The sequence below is a fragment of the Colletotrichum jinshuiense genome, chromosome 2 (assembly GCF_051148585.1).
Source record: "Colletotrichum jinshuiense chromosome 2, complete sequence".
In the NCBI taxonomy this organism is placed as follows: domain Eukaryota; kingdom Fungi; phylum Ascomycota; class Sordariomycetes; order Glomerellales; family Glomerellaceae; genus Colletotrichum; species Colletotrichum jinshuiense.
In genome coordinates this window covers 4,987,417-5,007,412 of record NC_139309.1, presented here as the reverse complement: position 1 = coordinate 5,007,412, position 19,996 = coordinate 4,987,417, and the positions used below count along the sequence as shown (strand labels likewise).

The window sequence follows — 19,996 nt, the reverse complement described above, 5'->3', positions numbered from 1 at the left end:
TGCCATTGCGCCGCTTCGACGAGTGCCTGAATTGCTGTTGCTTGAAAAGGTGATGTTCGAACACAAATCCGAATAGTTCACGCTAGACTTCCTGCGTATGCGGGATGGAACAATTCCAACTGTCGCAATACTGACGCGGACGTCTTTCAGTCACCCACGCAGTCGGGGTTTACAGTTACCGACCCTTTATGGCCAGTTTCGGAGGAGCCTGATGGGTTTGACCTGGCTTCGATGGTTGTCCCCTGGCCCCTTTTCTCGCCCTCGGTGTGCACTATGCGAGTAACGATACAGCCGGTTACATAGTGGCCACCGACGGTCATTCAAGGCGCAGTAGATTCCGACATATTACTATATTTCCCTGAGTATTGAACCAGTCCAGGATGTGCGAGGCAACAAGTATCACGCCGTCGAGGTTCTCACCTGTGACCGGGGGGGGAGGGGGGTTCTTGAGCTGGATGTTGTACAGGGCCACGGCGGCCGTCTTGATATACATTTTGTGTGTAGAGAAGTCTATCTGATTGCCCGCCGTCTATGCAGCCATGCCGATGGTTCGGTTCGGTTCCGTATTAGTACACAGATACAAACATTGTACAAGAGCCTTGTGAGCTCGCCCGCCCTCTTTTTCCATGCAGGCCTTCTCATGGCGTTTCCATTTTACTCCCTCCCCTGAATCGCTCAAACAATGGGCTTCATGCCCTTGTGGATGGCCGCAACGCCGCCGGTCAGGTTCTCATAGCCCTCGCCCGAGACCACAAACCCGGCGTCTTTGATCATGTCCCTGAATTCCACCTGGCTCGGGAACCGCTCGATGCTCTCGACAAGGTACTGGTAGCTGTCCCTGTCGCCGGCGACGAGCTGGCCAATCAGGGGGATGGCGCTGAAGGACCAGCGCTTGTACACGGAGTTGAAAAGCGGGTAGTCGTCGGCCTTGCTGAACTCGAGGCACGCAAACACGCCGCCGGGCTTGAGCACGCGGTGGGCCTCCCGCAGGGCGGCGGGGATGTTGGTGAAGTTGCGGATGCCGAAGGCGACGGTGTACAGGTCGATCGAGTTGTCCTCGATGGCGCCCTCCGGCAGCTTCTCGGCATTGGCCTCGAGCCAGGAGATGGCGGCCTGCTGGGAGGCGGGGAGGGCCTTGGAACGGTCGCGGCCGACAGCCAACATGGAGGGGTTGATGTCGGAGATGGTGACGCGGACGTCGGGGTTGTTGTGGAGGTTGTGCGCCGTGTGGAGCATGCGGAAGGCGATGTCACCGGTGCCGCCGGCGATGTCGAGGATGCGTTGCGGGGTCGGGGGGTTTGATGCTGAGAGGCCCGGCTGGAGAGAGGAAACGAAGTGGTCCCTGGATTTTGCATGTGTAAGTGGTGTGACGTGGGAGAGAGTAAGGCATTAGGGTGTAAGGGGTTCGGGGACGTACTTCCATACTCTGTGCCAGCCAAAGGACATGAGGTCATTCATGCGGTCGTACGAGTCGGCGACGCTGTGGAAGACAGTGGCGACGCGCTCGGCCTTTTCGGACTCGAGGACGGTCTTGTAGCCGAAGTGTGTCGTCTTGCTATCGGCGGAAGGGTCGGTTGAGGTGTTGATGGAGCGGGAGGCGGCCGCGAAGGGACGGGAGTGAGGGCCGGGGGATGCGGCGAGCTGGCTGGAAAGGGATCGCACGCCCCATTGGGAGCGGAGGGCGCGTCGTGTCGCCATTGCTTGGGAATGGCTTGTTGTCGCGGAGCGGGAGGTTCTGGGGCACGATGAAGTCAGTCGATCGGTGCTGGGAGAGCTTCCGGGATGGAATTTTTGGTGGAGATGGGGGATTGGGTGTGGCTGGTGCTTGCTACCCCCGGCGGCATGGTCCCTGGGCCAAGACATGGGGGTCAAGCCACACCTTGAGGGCGACCAGGATACCACGAGGTATTACACCGAGACGTGTGAGTGGTGGGTTGAGGAAAGAGATATCGACTTTTGTCTTTTGTGTTATTTCTAGGGTGAATCTTACCTTAAACCGTGTTGGTATCGTCGTTTTCGGCCTCCTTTCGTACTCGGTGATGGGCCAGGACCTTTGCGAAGGTGTGAATTTGGTTGCGAGCGAAGTACGCGATGGCGCAGAGGAACAGAGTGATCATAAGAATCAGAATGGCGATCTTGGAAGCGGGACTCATCTTTATGCATCTGATTCTTTAATAATCAAGAATTCGAGATGGTATGGCTTGATGAAGTGATGGGAATTTATTCTGCAGGCTGGCTGATGGTGAAGTCTAGACCTGGTGGTGGTAGGTATCGATATAGGTAGGTTAGGTCAGGTGGCCGTTTGTGCAGAATTTACTGGAAAAAATCGTAGCCCTGTTTCCAGTAGACTTCATTCATCATGAAGCCAGGTCCTCAGAATCTGTTTTACACCCAGCTGTGAGGTGAGGTGGCTTACACCGAGGTATCACCATTCACCGAACAGGGTGTCGAACTTGCTGATATCGGCAAGTGGGGCTTTGACAAGGAACCCCCTCCCCCCTTGGACTGGGCCTCCCACAGTTGACAGCACTGTACTTTTACTGTCCAGCAATTGTGCAAGACTCGGACGCCTCCGAGCTAATATTATGGCAAACCACCTTTCCTCTCACCGAGTCAGCACCTTCTCGGTCAATTCCCGCATCTCCAGGTAATGGATCCGGGTTGGGAAGCGCGTTTCCCACCGACGGTCTCCAAGGCTTGCAGCCGTTGCCATGCACGGAAAGTCAAGGTAAGCCAACATTTCCCCGATCACAACATTATGAGGACGACCAACTAACATTCTCTCAAAGTGTGACCTTCGGGTTCCTCGATGTTCAACCTGTCAGAAGCAAAATGAGGAGTGCACCATCACAGACTGTGTGACTTACTCTTATGCTGCTGTCAAAAGCCTGCAGGATCGAATCAATGAGCTTCAGGGCAAGCTTGACAGTCTTTCTCAAAACACAGCAAATCAACCAGCGCCGGCATCCGAGCCTGGACAATTCGATGATGTTCGAAAGGAAGCCGAAGAAATTGGCGTTTTGGCCATAGGTAGACCCAACAGCTACTCTGATAAGATATACAGTGAGTGTGCCTCTGTCATGGTCCCAACCATATGTCTTCATATCAGTGGAATCCGGCGTTGATCGATGTTCCACCCTACACAGTGGGCAGTGCCACTGGCTCAACTTTTGCACGCATCTTCTTCAAGCAGATTGATTTGGCGGCGCCCTCCTCAACATCACGCCCAGCCCGTCAGGACTTCCTTGGGCTCGACCAAGACCTCCCCCGGAACAATGCAGCACTTCCGCCACAGCCAGTTGCAAAATTCCTCTTGGTGGCATATATCCGCCGAGTTCACCTTTGGTGGCCGTTCATTTCCCTGCCATTTCTAAGGAGCAGCTTCGCCCGCATGTACGAGGACCCGACGAGATGCACCTTGTACCAAAGATTCTTAATTCTCTTGGTGATGGCTCTTGCTTCTGCAACTTGCTCAGAAAGCCAAGAATATCGACGTATGATGGACCTCAACAGTCCCACGGATTACTTCCATACGGGCCTGCGATTCTTTCTCAATCTCCATGACCACCCCCGAGATCTGCAGGGTCTTCACTCTGTACTGCTTGTGAGCTTATGGATGTTGGGATCTAATGTGAGAAGCCATGGCAACGACCTTTGGCAATTGAGTCGGTACACCATGTCTACAGCCATAGAGATGGGTCTCCATCGTCGTGCAGCTGCCTCAGGAGACTTTAGTGCCGAGGATCGTGAGATCCGCAACCGTACTTGGTGGTGCGTATATAGCCTGGAAAGGCAGGTAGCCGTCATCACCGGCCGCGTCTTGTCTGTCCGAGACCATGCGATAGACGCACCGAAACCGGCCCTGAGCAGTCTGGATAGCCTCACAAGCTCCGAGGCTCAGGCAGCGTCGGTGGTGCATAGACTGAACGTCAAGCTGTTCAACCATTTGGTGAAATTACGTCAAATTGGCGGCCGCATCCTTGAATCCGTCTACATCGCCAGGGGGCCCGATGGGCGAGCATCTAGAACCACCTTCCAACAAATTTGCAATGAAATCGACAAAATTCGGAAGGAGCTAGAAAACTGGAAGCAGGATATTACGGCTCTAGATTTCAAGGGTACTCGCGAGTATTCCGAAATGAAGGTTGAATATGGCCTTCTTCTGCTTCTCATGTATCGGCCGTCTCCGACCTTCATGATCCCCTCTCGTGAGATGGTTGAGATTTGCTCCCGAGCTGTTTCCAGTACCGTCCGACAGTGGTTGAAGCTTGAATCTCAATGCGGGATCACAGCTGTCTGTCGATGCTTCCGCCATGTACATTCTGTTTTGATGGTAGGGCTGGCGGGCCTGTACTGTGACTGGTGAGCTGGTTTCTATCAATTGCTCCTCAATCTTGTACCTAATTCTTCTGTATTTTCTTCTTATGTCCAGGCGCTGACAAACTGCAAATTCCCAGGCATATGAAAGCGATGGCCGCCAACCCTGAGCCTTCCCTCATTCACTTACACGGAAATGATGTAGCGGCATGTATTGATATTATCGAGCGCGGAAACGCCCTGATGAAAGAAGAACATTTGCTAAAATATCGGGATTTGCTTCAAGCGGCAAGGTTGAAAGTTTATGGGCCAACGCCCTGGGAGCCAGCCAGCGTGCAGACGCATTTCACAGACAGCTCATCCACGGCTCCTATCAGCTCCTCTAACATCCTTGGTGCCTTTGACTCAGATACCCTACAATCCCAATTCTTCTTTCAGGGCGAAGGACTTGAGACATATATGAATCAGGTAACGGGATACTTCGACAATAGCCAGCTTGGCTTGGACGAAGGCCTTACCGCCTGGTTTGATACATTCATGAACGAAGTCCAACCTAGTCAGAATAGGGTGATGGAATGAGCGTCTAACTATTTTATTTCTTGTTGACAGCCCAACCCAAAAAAGTCGCCGTTCTTTAAACACAGTCTCAATGTTGACATATTTGATATAAACGGTCGTTCAAACGAGACGGCTGTAAGCCAACGAACCCAGCAGGCGGTCTACAGACATGGCTTTTCAGCGCTACCCTAGAATCTCAGCTTACCACCATACGCTTGAGCACCTTTCAAAACCCGGCTGTTCTGCCATTTCCACTGACGCAATCTCATTTCGTCTGGTATTATTCGTCGTCGTAGCAAGTGAAAGGGGTCTCGGCCTGGGCCGAGTTGAAGTGGGGACGACCTCGCACGACATCATCAAGTTCTCGGTCTCTGCCGAGCCTAGTGCCCACCCAAGCAACCCCATGGGATGCAACAATGGACCTGTGAGGCATCGGTCCCAAGCCATCTCTGCAGGTTATATTCCAAGGAGCTTCTACTCACCGTCATCTTGCAATCCTTTCAGAACCTAGCTATCAAGCAGAGACTTCAGGGATTTACAACGAGTTACCACCTGCAGCAATCATGTCTAGTTCTCAGCCAAAGAACCAGCCAGCCACGAGCCACACATCTGTCCTCAATGCCAAAAACGCTTCTATCTTGGTGAGTCTCAGTTTTATTCTAAAGAAGTATTCGCCCGACTGACAGGCTGATTTACTTTGAAGATCGGTATCCGCGATGGCGTTACTAGAGACTTCCGTCTAGTCCCAAGAGACCAAGCAGTAGTTTCGGTCTTTGATTCGAGCTTTCTTATTGGCGATGGAATTTGGGTAAGTTGGATATAGATCTCATTAGCAAAACCGTCATATGGCTTAATGACTTACCTCTGGTTGTTAATTGACAGGAAGGCATCCGTGCTGTGAGGGGTCGGATTCAATTTGCCAAGGAGCATATCAACCGGCTTTTCCAATCTGCAAAGGCGATGTACATGGAGTTGGGCTTGACAAAAAGGGATCTTTTGTCGCTACTTCATCAAACCCTGGACGCCAATGACATGGGTGATGAGCCTCACGTACACATCCGCCTGGTGGTCAGCCGGGGCCTGAAATCAACACCGTACCAGAACCCGCATGTCAATATTGGCCTTCCCCTCATCGTGATCATTCCCGAGATCAAGGCGGTTGATCCGGCAGCAAAGTCGCGCGGTCTACGTCTAGGCACAACCTGGGTTCGACGCGGTTCGCCAGATGTCAAGGACGAGCAGTGGAACCACATTTCCAAGGCTACGGACGTCCAAGCCTGCGTGAGTGCCAACGTCATGGGCGTCGACGAGGCGTTGATGCTGGATCAGAGAGGATTCGTCAAGACATGCAACTCGGTAAACTTCTTCATTATTAGAGGCGACGAGGTGTGGGCGCCAACCAAGGACAACCAGATGCAGGGTATCACACGGCAGAAGACGATTGACGTCTGCCGGGCCAGCGGAATCAAAGTCCGGGAGCTCGACTTTGCACTTACCGAAGTGTACGGAGCCGATGAAGCCTTTTGCACCGGCACATTCCCATCCCAGATCCACGTCACCGAGGTTGACGGGCGGAAAATTGGCGATGGGCAGAGAGGCGCCATCACCGAAGCAATCCAGAGATTGTATGCGGCTGAGGTGGAGCGGGATGTGTCCAGGACGAGGGAGCAGATTGCGGCCGAACTTGAGCAGGCACGGGATTTGAGTGTTTTGGATCACTTGAAACCGAAGCTCTAGCATCTTAATACGAATTACTATTCCAATTCAGAGTGCGAATCATGATTTTTGAAGACATCTCCAAAGCAAAATGTAGTTCATGGCAACTCTCCAACCAGTCAGAAAGGCCTTTTTGGATGGGCATCTCCTGAAGCAAGGGCGACTTTATCAGAACGCATTGTTCTCGGAAAGTGGGATATTCATGGTCCTCCGATTTGCAAGCAGCCTTCCGGCGTTGCGTGCTTCAAGGAGGATATCGCGGGCAGGGGACACAAGCCTCGAAAACCCCGTCAAGCTACTGCTGAAGGGTTCTCAATTGTCATAACTTGAGCTATATACCACTTCATTAGCTAACACAACGCTAATCCTTGATGGCGCTCAGAACGACAGTGTGAAAGCAAGTGGAGCGCGAGTCAGAACAGCAACTCGGACTGGACCGATATCTGAATATAAATTATCTCGGTGGGGACCGAGCCAAATCCACTTTCTCATTGCGTGATACCCCAGAAGGATTTCGTCAATCAATCCTATGTTCAAGTCTCCATATCAACGACGACATGATAAACCTTTGGTGTTGAGCTTGGAACATGATGTGGGGAGGAATTGAAATACCAGCGGCCCGCCGCAACTTTACAAAGATGTTTGCCGCCTTGACTTGCTGTGTCGACTCTTATCCGAGACAACTGCCAATCCACTGATAAGTCAAACGGGCCGCTTTCTCTTGAAAGCCTCAACTTACACGCCCTCGCGCCAACCCCTGCAACCAGTCCCGTCTTCAAGATGGACCCGAAACCATCGGTGGTTGACGACAACTCGGCCGACCAGGCTGAGGCGAAGAACTTTCAAGATGGGAGTACGCAGTACGACGAGTCTGCGGCGCCGACGCCCGCCCAGAACAAACGCCTGCGTTTGAAGACGGACCTAGTGGTCCTGCCCTGCGCCGTGATCAGCATGACGCTGGCTTTCCTCGATAAGGCAAGAGCTTTTGCCAATACACCATAACCCCAAAGATGCTAACTGATTTGGCCGTTGTACAGAACGCTCTAGGATTCGCCGCAATCTTCGGGCTGAGGCAGGACGCTAACCTCAAAGGCCAGGAATACTCCTGGCTCGGCAGTATCTTCTACTTCGGCTACCTGGCCATGGAGTTCCCCTCTCTGTGGCTCATCACAAAAGTGCCCATCGGCAAGTTCATCGGCTCGTGCTTGATCCTCTGGGGCACCTCAATCTGTCTCATGTCCGTTTGCCACAACTTTGCAGGCCTTGCGACGATCCGTGTCCTGCTCGGCATCTTTGAGGCCGCCCTCTTGCCGTGCATGTTGGTTCTCAACTCGACCTGGTACCGCCGTGAGGAGCAGCCTCTTCGGACCGCGCTTTGGCACAATACCTTTGCCGGAGTGTTTGGCGGAATCCTCTCCTATGCCATCGGCAACATCAAGGGCTCACTGTCGACGTGGAAGTACATCTTCATCATCTACGGTGCTGTCACCGTCCTAACGGGCTTCGTTGTTCTCTTCGCCCTGCCCGACTCCCCGCAAAAGGCGTGGTTCTTCAGCGAAGAAGAGAAGAGGCACGTCATCCACCGTCTGGCCGAGAACCAGACGGGCGTCGACACGAACAAGAAGTTCGACTCGCGGCAAATCATAGAGGCCCTGAAGGATCCCAAGTGCTGGTGTGTGTGGGCGTGCGGTATTGGCTACGCGATTGCCAACGCGGGCATCACGAACTTCAACCCGTTGATCATCGCAGGGTACGGGTTCAGCCAGACCAAGACTGTGCTCATGGCCACGCCGCAGGCGGCCGTCGCTATGGTTGCCGGCGCTACTCTGACCACCATTTCGCTGTTTGTACAGAACCTGCGTTGTTTCTTCTGGATCATTTCGGCTTTGATTGGACTTGCGGGCGCGGTCATGGTGCACACCCTTGACGTCAACCTGAACCGGGACGCCTCGCTGGCGGGCGTGTACATTATGGGTTTCTACAATGTGCCCTGGGTTTTCATGCTGAGTCTTAACTCCTCCAACACCGCTGGCGCGACGAAGAAGAGCTTTATGGGCGTCACCGTTGCCGTGTGCTATGGTGAGCACTCTCCGGTCCATACCTATTTTGTTTCTCGATCAACTTTTGCTGACGTTGACTGTTTTTATAGCAATCGGAAACATCATTGGCCCCCAGCTCTTCCTGACCAGCCAGGCTCCGAGATACCCCCTCGGCATCAGCGCCATGATGTTCGCATTTGCTCTCATGGCCGCGTCGGGAGTGGTATACTACCTCCTGTGTATTGGTGAAAACAAGCGCCGCAACTCTAAATATGGCGTGCCGGAAGATATGCTACAAGCTGGCCTGGAGCAAGAGAAGGAGGACAAGACCGACTGGGAGAACAAGACCTTCCGCTACACTTACTAGTCTCTTCTGCTAGTAGTTGAGTTACTTAATAAAACCCAAGTTTGAAGTGTTAAATTGTCTTCCATCCTTGCGAGAACGTACACTCAGAAACGATAACTGTCAGAAACGAAGCAGGGAACCCAGAACGGAAAATTAAAAGGCAGATGCACATGTGTAGGTTGTAAACCATGGAAGAGAGGGTTGGCACAACTCTTCAGTTAATTCTGAAGAGTGGGTCGTGGGGTTAGAGCCGGATAAGAGACTCAGCAACCTACAAGCCGACCGCAGCCGTCAAGGATAGAGCATGGTTGCCAGTTGGACCAATCCAAGGCCACTAAAGTTGAATATTTCTAGCCTTTGACGGAGTTGTCGATAAATCAGGAAAGAAATAAAAGAATAATTAAAAATCATTAGCTACAGGTGCACATTGCTGCCCGTCAAGTAGAAAGACAACGTATGGCGGTTCAACCATTTGCCAAGTCTCGGCTATCACCATTCAGCTGCCGTCGAGTTTTGATCATTGCCTTGGACTATGGCCTCGTCAAGGCCGTAAGATATCGCAGCCAAACCGTAAAACACGAAAGGTATGGTCTGTAAGCAGACGCGTCAGGAATACGTGCAGATGACTGATTAACGGTCCGAAACCTCAAACAAAGATGGGCAAAATCGATCCAAACATTGTCTTTTCGCGGCTGGCACAGAGCAAAGCATAACCTTGGTGATGCAAGTTCAGTCTACCAGGCCCCCTGTTAAGGTTCGGTTTACTGTTAGTTGGCCCACGCGGGGCACCCCCCGGGGGGTGAGGGGCAGCTCAGCGACGGCCCAGTAAGTCGGGGTGTTTCTCCTTCGCTTTCCGTCGGCTCAGCCATGACGTCGCAGGTCGGCCGACGATAGACGGCCCTCCTCGGGATAGCTGTCTCGGCTTCCCTCTAACCCCTCGACTTTTCGCTTCACATCATGAAAAGGAACCAATTCTTTCTTCAATTGCAGATACTGAAGTCAATTGTTCCAGCGCAGAGATGAGGTCTTCCAGAATACTTCGCCGCGCCCCCCTGCGGGGGGTCGTCCCCCGAGCCACCGGCGGAGTCTCCTCCACGGCCACGGCGCCTGCCCCCTTCGCCGCGGCGACGAGCACACCGAGCCGGGCGGCAAGCAGCCTCTCCCAGCGCCCCAATGCAAACCACGTTTCGTTCCCGGGCGCAGTTAAGAGCGCATTCACGAGCACCCTCAAATACGAGACCCCAAGCGATTACGCCGCCGTGCCGACGTATCGCGTCGTTGACCAGAACGGCGCCATCGTGGACGACTCCTTCGTTCCGGATCTCGGCGAAGAGGAAGTTGTCAAGCTCTACAAGGACATGGTCTTCATCTCCGTCATGGACCTCATCATGTTCGACGCACAGCGTCAGGGCAGGTTGAGCTTCTACATGGTCTCGGCGGGAGAGGAGGCGCTCAGCGTGGGCTCCGCCAGCGTGCTGACGCCCGAGGATGTCATCTTCTGCCAGTACAGGGAGCAGGGCGTGTTTAAGCAGCGCGGTTTCACAACGGCCGACTTCATGAACCAGTTGTTTGCCAACTCCAAGGACCCGGGCAGGGGAAGGAACATGCCGGTGCACTACGGCAGCAAGGAGCTGAATATTGTGGGTGGTGATCGCTGGCGCTTCCAGAGTATTGCTAACAAGGGGCTTAGCATACCATTTCATCGCCGCTGGCGACGCAGTTGCCGCAGGCCTCGGGAGCGGCATACGCCCTGAAGATGCAGCGGATGCAGGACCAGTCGATACCCCCTAGAGTTGTCGCGGCTTACTTTGGCGAGGGCGCAGCGAGTGAAGGTGACTTCCATGCTGCTCTGAATATTGCGGCTACAAGATCGTGCCCCGTCATCTTTATCTGCCGGAACAACGGCTACGCCATTTCGACACCGACGCTGGAGCAGTACAGAGGAGACGGTATCGCCAGCCGCGGTCTCGGATACGGCATCGACACTATCAGAGTGGACGGCAACGACATCTGGGCCGTCCGAGAGGCTACCAAGAGGGCCCGTGAAATGGCACTCGAGAACGGGGGCAGACCGGTCCTTATCGAGGCCATGACTTACCGGGTGAGCCATCACAGCACGTCGGATGACTCGTTCGCCTACCGTGCTAGGGTTGAAGTTGAGGACTGGAAACGGAGGGACAATCCCATAACGAGGCTGCGCAAGTACATGGAGGCAAAGGGAATGTGGGACGAGAGCAAAGAAAAGGAGTGCCGGGAGTCGACAAGGCGGGAAGTGCTCAAGGCGTTCAAAGAAGCGGAAATGGAGAAGAAACCGCCTATCCGGGGCATGTTCGAGGACGTTTATGAAAGCCTAACGCCTGATTTGAAGGCGCAGATGGCGCAGCTGCGTGAACATCTGGACAAGTATCCGGACGAATATGAAGTTAGCGAATTTGAGGGGGGCAAGGACAGCCTGAGGCCTTAGGCCGGTGGATAATAGTATACTGCAAGATACCTGCTTAGAAAACATGAGAGATAAATGGAGTTTCAAGGAACAAGCGACCTCGGCCAGAGATTACTTCGCATTATTGACCAAGGTTTCGTTCGGTGTTTTTGGTCCCATTGCTTAGAAATGGAGAGCGGCGTTGGTCGACCCTGATGGCGCAACACGAGTTACAAATTCCGTCTCTCCACTCAGCGTGAATCGGGTCCGTCAGAATCTGGGGGTGTCTTAAGCGAAAGGTGGTCCGGTGGAGGCGTAAACGGAGACGCGGTTCCGTAATGACGAGCCGCCTCCGTGATGCTGGCATGCCACATGCTGGAGTGCACAACAGTTGACTAGACCACCTGGCAAGGCGGGGTCGGGCTGCCAAACGCTGCAATGCGCGGTCAGACGCTGCCTAGTTTTGGGAGATGGTTGTGACGGCCAGTAGGGCCCAGGGCGCAGCCGCACAGAGGCTTGACAATGACGGGTGAAGGGCGGCATATGCATGATTGGCGTACTTGAAAGTTGGACGGAGCCAAACGGTGGGCGTGGCAGGAGGGGACCGTTCCATGACATAGACGATAGGGGGGGGCCGGTCTTGCGTTGTCGCGGGCCAAGGCTCATTAACGCAGGGATCCCCCCCTTCTGACTGTTGAGGTGGTGTCCTGGAGCCCAGCGGCTACTCTGGAGCAAAAAGTGGGCTGGACCAGCGATATCAGAGCCGCTTGGTGCATGTTGGAAGTGGTCTTGTGTCCCGTCCGCCGCCGGCCACGGGCATCGGTCAGTCAGACACGCTCCTCGTCCATGCTGCGTTGGTGCTGCATAACTTCAACCGAACCAACACCCGTAAATTTCCCATTTCCGCCATCGATTTTTCGACACCGGCGATAACGACGACGAACGCCCCGACCAAAGCCTTCGCTCTCGTCGATGACTCCTACGAAACGAAGACGCCCTGTTTAATCCGTTGATTCGGTCGATCACCATAACCCCCACCGCCGTCCTTCTGCAGACCGTTCCGAACCACGGGGAGCCCACGCTCGTGGACGCACTTTGTCTTGATAGCATCGATACACCACCCTGCCAATCGTTAGCAACGCTCGAGCTGTCCTGCCTCATGGCGTAATCCATGGCAGAACGAATCGCCTCTGCAAACCAGCGCTCCAGATCGGTAGTCGACCACGATCCCCCCGCGCGCCTCCCGTCCACGCCGACGATATCGTCCTCAGGGTCTGGCTCGCCCGCCTTAACCTCGACGTCGCCTCCCCATCGGTAGGTAGCTGCTCTTTCCCTGGCGCTTGTGGTTTTCTTTCCGACCCCCTTACACTGTTGCGTGCATTGCGAGAGACAGAGGAGTGAAGGAGATCCGAGAGTGAAGAAGTAAAGAAAAGAAAGAAAAGGAACAAGATCGGGACGAAAAGCATCGAGCAGGCGCAGAAGCACACCGGTCGGAGCAGGAGCAGGAGCAGGAGTAGGACCGTTCAGGTGCCGTGGGGCAGTCGCCAGTCACCCCGAACCGCCCCTGCCTGCTTCCACCTTACCTGGCCTGTCCACGTCTACCTCACCTTCCCATCTGCCTCATTTGATCCTTCAAACCAAGTCACCTTCTCTACCTTGGGATTCGGCATGCCTATTTCTCCTCTCTACCTACACCTACCTCCCTGGAGCTAAGGTACCCGAACGGTTGGATCTCGGACTAAAGCGGGTCACTGCCTGCCGTACCGTACACTCCTGCCAGGCACCGCACCACGCCTTACCTTTAAAAAAAAAAACGAGAGAGGCCTTCCTTCTCAGTATTGAAACTCGGCTGTATCCCACCGGTCCTGTACCCGAACCGCCAGCTTTGATCCTTTCCTCGACGCTTCTTCTTCTCGATTCCCTTTTGCCTTACTTCTCTGCCTTCGCTTGGTCAGCTCCGGGCCAGTGCCAGCAACCCCTCCCTCTCCAGTCTATCAATCCACTACACTACACACCTTACACATCCACATCCACTACACCCACACATCTGACCCAGGCTGGGCACACAGATGGCTGGCCCAACCCTGGATTTGACCGAGTTGATTGAATCTTGACCTTCGTTTTTCTTTCTGTCGGCATGCCTCGCAAAAACCAGTCACTCATGTCTCCCAGAATTACTAGATCTTCTGCCCGGCAAGCAGCAAGTCTCGCAGCTTCATCGACACCATTCGTTGACGCCGATCCCGCCCCAGCCGCCCCAGCACCCGCGAGCTCCAGTCCCCAGAACCCTCCTACATCGGCTTCACGCAAGCGGAAGGCTTCAGCTCAAGCTACCAGTCCTACGCCAGGTGCACAGCAGTCAGCGACCGCTTCGACTAGACGATCCAAACGCCAGAAAGTGGCCGACCCTGTTCCGCCGCCCCAGCTTCCTACACAAACCCCCGCCCCGCCCCGATCCACGAAAAAGGGCAAAGCCACCGCCGCCATGTCGAGTCCAGAGTAAGGCGGCCGAATACAGTGCATCCCAGTGAAGTATTTGACTAATTGTACCTTCCAGCACCCCCGCAGGTCCTGCAAATACGTCAGAGAACACTGCTCCCTCGGCATCGTCGAGCCGCAAGTCGAGCAGAAGCAAAAGGACAGCTCCCAGTGCTACAGGTACTTCCTAGACTACATCGAGCAAGCACACGCTCGTGGATCTTGGTGCTAACGTGGCTGGTACAGATCCATCTGCCAACACACCCAGCTCTTCTCGTCGGACCAAACGAAATGCGACAAACAATGCCGAGCAAGACACTGCGATGACGGGCACAGACGAGGCAGAAAAGGAATCCATTCCTCCTCCTCCGCCTCCCCCACCTGAACACCCTGACGACGATGACAGTGACGACAATGACGACGATGATGAGGGCCGAAGATATGATGATGAGGACGATGATCCCTTTGGAGGATTCGGAGGTCCAGGTGGTCCCGGAGGACTTTCGAGCACTTTGCGAGCACTTACAGGCATGATGTCAGGGATTTCGTCACGCCTGCGAGAGCTTCTCAACAGCCTCCGTCAAAAGGACGATCCCTCGGTCCAGCTAATTGCCCTGCAAGAGCTGTCCGAGATTCTTTTGGTTTCGAACGAAGACAACCTGTCTGGTCACTTCTCGCCTGATTCCTTCGTCAAGGAGCTTGTGAACTTGATGCAACCAAACGAGGTCACGGGAGAGGAGAATCCCGAGATTATGCTTCTTGCCTGCCGTTGCTTGGCAAACTTGATGGAGGCACTGCCTGCGAGCGTGGCCAATGTTGTCTACGGAGGTGCTGTCCCGGTTCTTTGCCAGAAGCTCTTGGAAATCTCGTTCATCGACCTTGCCGAACAAGCCCTGAGCACCCTTGAGAAGATTTCCGCCGAGTATCCCTCCAGCATTGTTCGGGAGGGTGGCTTAACCGCCTGCTTGTCCTATTTGGACTTCTTCGCCACAAGCACTCAAAGAACGGCCGTCACGACCGCTGCAAACTGCTGCCGAAACATTCCCGAGGACTCCTTCCCTGTCATCAGAGATGTTATGCCCACTTTACTCAACGTATTGGGCAGCAGCGACCAGCGAGTAGTTGAGCAAGCCTCTATCTGCGTCTCTGGAATTGTCGAGAGTTTCAAATACCAGTCGGCAAAGCTGGAAGAGTTGGTCAGCGTGGACTTGCTCAAGGCAGTCTTGCGACTGCTTGTACCCGGCACTACCAACCTCATCGGACCCAATATCCACACCCAATTCCTGCGAGTGTTGGCTTTCACGGCTCGTTCCAGCCCCCAGCTATCGGCAGAATTGTTCAAGCTCAACGTCGTGGAGACTCTATACCAGATACTGACTGGTGTGTCCCCGCCTAGCGGAACTGACGATGTTGCCTCCAAGTTGGACAGCGTGGTCATCATGCAGGCATTGATTCACCGGCCTAGGGAACAGATCATTGAGACTCTAAACGTCATCTGTGAGCTGCTTCCCAGCCTGCCTCGCAATGCTGACCCATCGTATGGTGACTTCGTCGAGATGAACGCCACCGAACCCATTACCCCCTCTTCTACTGCACCTGGAAAGGCACGCAAATCACCGAACGACAAGAGGATCGAGCTGCTAGACGGCTGTAAAGCCGAGGTCCGCCGTTTCGCTCTCATTCTGTTTCCGACCTTGACCGACGCTTTTTCGAGCACTGTCAACCTGAATGTCCGGCAGAAGGTTCTCACCGCGCAACTAAAGATGCTTTCAAATCTTGATGAAGGCATTCTTGGGGAATCGCTGAAGACGGTTCCGTACGCTTCTTTCCTCGCCTCGATCCTCTCTCAGCAGGACCATCCCTCGCTCGTCATGCTCGCTCTTCAAGCCACCGAGCTTCTCCTGAGTCGCTTGGAGGATGTTTACCGATATCAACTATACCGCGAAGGTGTCATCTCGGAGATTACGAAGCTCGCCACGGAGGAGCAGACTCCGCCTCCAGCAGCAGAGCCGACCGAGTTGCAGGAAACCGCCAACACTGATCGGCAACCATCCGCAGACTCTGGTGACCACTCATCGGACAATGAAGAGTCGGAAGACGATGACGAACACGACGAGTCGGATGAAGAGGAGAATGAGGAGGACAACGAGAACGAGCCCCACCCAGACGACATCTCGGGATCGCCCGTTAGTTCGCGCGGCTCAACCATGTCGCTCGATGGCCCGCCCCAGCACTTTTTATCCGATGTCTCGTCGATGCGAGGCAGAATTCGCGAGGTGGCTAAGAAATTTTTGGAGAACCACGAGACTGAGAAACATGGTAAGACCATGAAGAAGAAGGCGACCGAGATTCTAGCCAGCCTCTCCGGTCTCGCCGAGGAGATAGAGGGATTCTACCTTCACAGGACAGCAAGTAACCTTTCACCTGAAAATGGCGTAGAGCTGTTCCAGAGACTGGCGTCGTCGTTCGACTCTGATGTCCTCGAGAGCGTCACAAGTGCAGAGCTTCTGGCTTCTGGTCTCGTCAGAGTTCTCTTGGACGTCTTCAGCAACCCAGACGAGGAGCTGGCTCGAACTGCACAGTCGGCTTTTCTTCAGGTTTTCATGGGTTACTCTGTCAAGTCCAAGCCGAAGACCGCCACGGCCGATTCTCCGGCGACCCCTTTCAGTGTCATGGTCCACAAACTTCAGGATCTGCTCAGTAGATCTGAGCACTTCGAAGTTATTACTGTCCACCAAAACACCTTCGATGGCAATCGCAGTAGTGCAGCGTCCATGCTTGCGAAGCAAATTCGACTCAGACTCGTTGCGGACGATGAATCTGATATTCCACGATCTTACCGGAACATCATGGTCTCGATCCACGCCATCGCCACCTTCAAGTCCCTCGACGATTATCTGCGACCCAGAATCAGCCTCTCGGAACGGCCACGCGGCTCTCGGCGAGCTGATAACCTGTCTAGGGCCCTCGCCTCATTGGCAGGTTCCGCTGGTCTGCCATTGAGCCATGCCGCTGCAAGACTTGCAGAGCGCGCTACGGCAGCATCCGCATCAAGCCCTATTCCGCCGCCATCCAACGCACCCACACCAAGCGGCTCGCGTTCCTTCCGCAAGACCAAATCCAAGTCAACGCCACAGTCTGAGACCGCAGCTACTCCTGATACCTCTTCCAGCACGAGAGAGAAGGCCGTTCTGAGGAGATCTGCTCGCCGTAGCGGGGCGTCAGCTGATAGCCCGGCGCCTACAAGGCCGCCACCGGAAGAGGACGATGATTTGCAGAATGCTCTCGAATGCGCAGATGAGAAGCACTTGTCTGACGATGAAGAGATTGGCGGCAGCAGTGCCCTCGATGCTATTGTGGGTGGTTTGGACGAGGACATGGGCGATTCCCCCGCCCCCGAGCCCGGCCCTGTCAACATGGAAATTGCAGCTGGCGGAAAAGTTACCGCACGTAAGGACGATGGAACAAGAGTTCCTACGCCATCACAGAGTGCCCTGCCTACCCGGTCTAGTGCTCTCCCGCCTCCGGCATCACACGACACCCCTACTCCCTCAAACTCATTGTCACGACCCATGTCTTATGCTGCAGCTATTCAAGCAGTTCCTCAGGACTGGCACATCGAGTTTACTCTTGACGGGAAGGTGATTCCCAGCGAGACCACGATTTACCGTGCGGTGCATACTTCAGCCGCCAACTCTGATGAGCATTTCAGTCGAAGCGTCTGGTCTGCAGTTCACCCTATCAAGTTCCGACGTGCTCCAGGCCCGCCGCCTGCCGAAAGCTTGTCGTTCAGCCCCAACACCGAAACTAATGCTGAGGAGAACGGAGATGGAGGCGTTCCAGCGTCTCTTGCAAAGCATCCCTCTACTGCATCAATTCTCAGCCTTCTCAACATCCTTCACGACCTTAACGCCAACATTGAGGACGTCATGGTTGAGAACAGCGAGAAGGACGCTGTTCGACTCAATGTCGAGCCCCTGTCCCAGTTCGTCAACACTAAGCTTACCGCCAAGCTAAACAGGCAACTGGAGGAACCGCTCGTCGTAGCGAGCAACTGCTTGCCAAGTTGGGCAGAGGATCTTGCGAGATTGTACCCTTTCCTTTTCCCCTTCGAGACTAGACACTTGTTCTTGCAGTCGACCTCATTCGGCTATGCTCGCTCTATGACTCGTTGGCAAAATGCCCAGTCTGCCGACGACTCACGTCGCGATCGTCGTGACGACCGCCCTTTCCTTGGGCGGCTGCAGCGCCAGAAGGTTCGCATCTCTAGATCAAAGATCTTAGAGTCCGCTTTGAAGGTCATGGAGCTATATGGTGCTTCCCAAAGCATACTCGAGGTGGAATATTTCGAAGAGGTTGGCACAGGCCTGGGTCCTACCCTTGAGTTCTACTCAACAGTATCCAAGGAATTCTCCAAGAAGAAACTCAAGCTATGGAGAGAGATGGACTCGAACGACTCGGAAGAGTACATCTCTGGTGCTAGTGGCCTCTTTCCTCGACCACTCAGCGACGATGACGCGACCGCCCCCAATGGCGAACGCATCCTTCAGCTGTTCAAGACTCTCGGCAAATTTGTTGCTCGCTCAATGATCGACTCTCGGATCATTGACTTGAACTTCAATCCCACATTCTTCCGCATCGGTGATGGTTCGTCGGCGCCCGGTGTTAAGCCATCCCTCGGTGCAGTCAAGGTCGTCGATCCTGGCCTGGCTCGGTCTTTGAAGACCATCAAGAAATTTGCCATGGCTAAGAAGGAGATTGACGAGGACCCCTCCCGTACCCCTGCGCAAAAGGTCGCCGACACCGAAGACATCAACATCGACGGCGTTAAGCTGGATGACCTCTGCTTGGACTTCACTTTGCCTGGGTACCCTGAGATCGAGCTCCTGCCGGACGGAGCACAGATTCGGGTCACCATTGACAATGTGGATTCTTACCTCGAGCGCGTCATTGATATGACTCTTGGCGCTGGCGTTCGCCGCCAGGTTGACGCCTTCCGAACCGGCTTCTCCCAAGTTTTCCCATACTCAGCCCTCAGTGCCTTCACCCCGGATGAGCTCGTCACGTTGTTCGGCAGAGTCGACGAAGATTGGTCTCTCGAGAGTGAGTTTTGTTCCACGGTTCTATTCGAATGGCTACTGACTTATTCGCTAGCGCTTATGGATTCGATCAAGGCGGACCACGGCTACAACATGGACAGCAAGAGCGTCAAGAATCTGCTGCAGACCATGAGCCAGTTGTCTCCGCCTGAACGTCGCGATTTCTTGCAGTTTACCACGGGCAGCCCCAAGCTCCCTATTGGAGGTACGTTTTATACTCGCTGTCGGCGTCGTAGATGAGGTGCTAACACCGACGCAGGTTTCAAGAGCTTGACGCCTATGTTCACGGTCGTTTGCAAGCCGAGCGAGCACCCCTACACATCTGACGACTACCTTCCCAGCGTCATGACTTGTGTAAACTATCTGAAACTACCCGACTACACTAGCATCGAAGCCATGCGCAAGCAACTGTCCACTGCGATCAAGGAAGGCCAGGGGGCATTCCATCTCTCATAAAAGGACATAAGCGTTGCCGACTTAGGTCACAGCACCGGAACTTGAAATAGGAGAATATAAAATAAAAAAACAGCGAACTAGGTGGCCGAAGCGGCCATCGCAGCGGACGGTGTCACGTCTGCACGAAAACTGGTATGAATTATGCATCGACGAGTTTTGCACTTGCTCCAGACCAGAAGGACTTGATGCATCTCTTCTACGTCTGGCGATAGTATTCATTCAACAATAAAGATTTTATGGATGGTAACGACCTGGGAGGGGGTACCCCAGTTTTGGGCGAGATGGATTGATGGGTGAAGGGCACACGGAATAAACCCCACCCTAGCTTTGCATGACAGGGTTGTTCAGGCGTCAGAGCTTGTTTTCAGTTTGCCTCCCGCTCTGGCCTCGAGGCATTTCTTCTGCACTGTTTTGGCTCTGTCTCTTGGGTCCATGACCAGGCCCAGATGAAGCCGGCTTTGATGCAAAGTCCGACGGGGTTTTGTGATTGATAGACTGGTCAAATTGATTTATGAGAAACACGGTAGCCTTTTGTCCTCTGAAACCATCGTGACTCGACGTTGAT

General features: G+C 54.2%; 5 protein-coding genes across 5 annotated transcripts; 4 read left to right on the top strand and 1 right to left on the bottom strand.

Moving 5' to 3' along the window:
* Nucleotides 1–675: 675 nt before the first annotated feature.
* Nucleotides 676–1,698, bottom strand: EsH8_II_001308 (2-hexaprenyl-6-methoxy-1,4-benzoquinone methyltransferase; the record flags this gene model as incomplete). The annotated part of the gene is made up of 2 exons (XM_083264606.1): nt 676–1,342; nt 1,418–1,698. 2 exons carry the CDS (start codon nt 1,696–1,698, stop codon nt 676–678), a joined length of 948 nt encoding a protein of 315 aa, XP_083121928.1.
* A 3,740-nt stretch (nt 1,699–5,438) lies between these two features.
* On the top strand, nt 5,439–6,612 carry EsH8_II_001307 (aminotransferase; the record flags this gene model as incomplete). Its single annotated transcript, XM_083264605.1, has 3 exons — nt 5,439–5,516; nt 5,579–5,683; nt 5,758–6,612. The coding sequence occupies 3 exons, from the start codon at nt 5,439–5,441 to the stop codon at nt 6,610–6,612; spliced, it is 1,038 nt and encodes a 345-aa protein (XP_083121927.1).
* A 759-nt stretch (nt 6,613–7,371) lies between these two features.
* Nucleotides 7,372–8,997, top strand: EsH8_II_001306 (major facilitator superfamily domain-containing protein; the record flags this gene model as incomplete). The annotated part of the gene is made up of 3 exons (XM_083264604.1): nt 7,372–7,518; nt 7,629–8,670; nt 8,741–8,997. The coding sequence occupies 3 exons, from the start codon at nt 7,372–7,374 to the stop codon at nt 8,995–8,997; spliced, it is 1,446 nt and encodes a 481-aa protein (XP_083121926.1).
* Nucleotides 8,998–9,995: 998 nt separating this feature from the next.
* Nucleotides 9,996–11,440, top strand: EsH8_II_001305 (thiamine diphosphate-binding protein; the record flags this gene model as incomplete). The annotated part of the gene is made up of 2 exons (XM_083264603.1): nt 9,996–10,616; nt 10,667–11,440. The coding sequence occupies 2 exons, from the start codon at nt 9,996–9,998 to the stop codon at nt 11,438–11,440; spliced, it is 1,395 nt and encodes a 464-aa protein (XP_083121925.1).
* Nucleotides 11,441–12,569: 1,129 nt separating this feature from the next.
* Nucleotides 12,570–19,431, top strand: EsH8_II_001304 (putative ubiquitin-protein ligase UFD4; the record flags this gene model as incomplete). The annotated part of the gene is made up of 6 exons (XM_083264602.1): nt 12,570–12,712; nt 13,571–13,897; nt 13,956–14,056; nt 14,123–18,979; nt 19,031–19,180; nt 19,235–19,431. 6 exons carry the CDS (start codon nt 12,570–12,572, stop codon nt 19,429–19,431), a joined length of 5,775 nt encoding a protein of 1,924 aa, XP_083121924.1.
* Nucleotides 19,432–19,996: the final 565 nt, after the last annotated feature.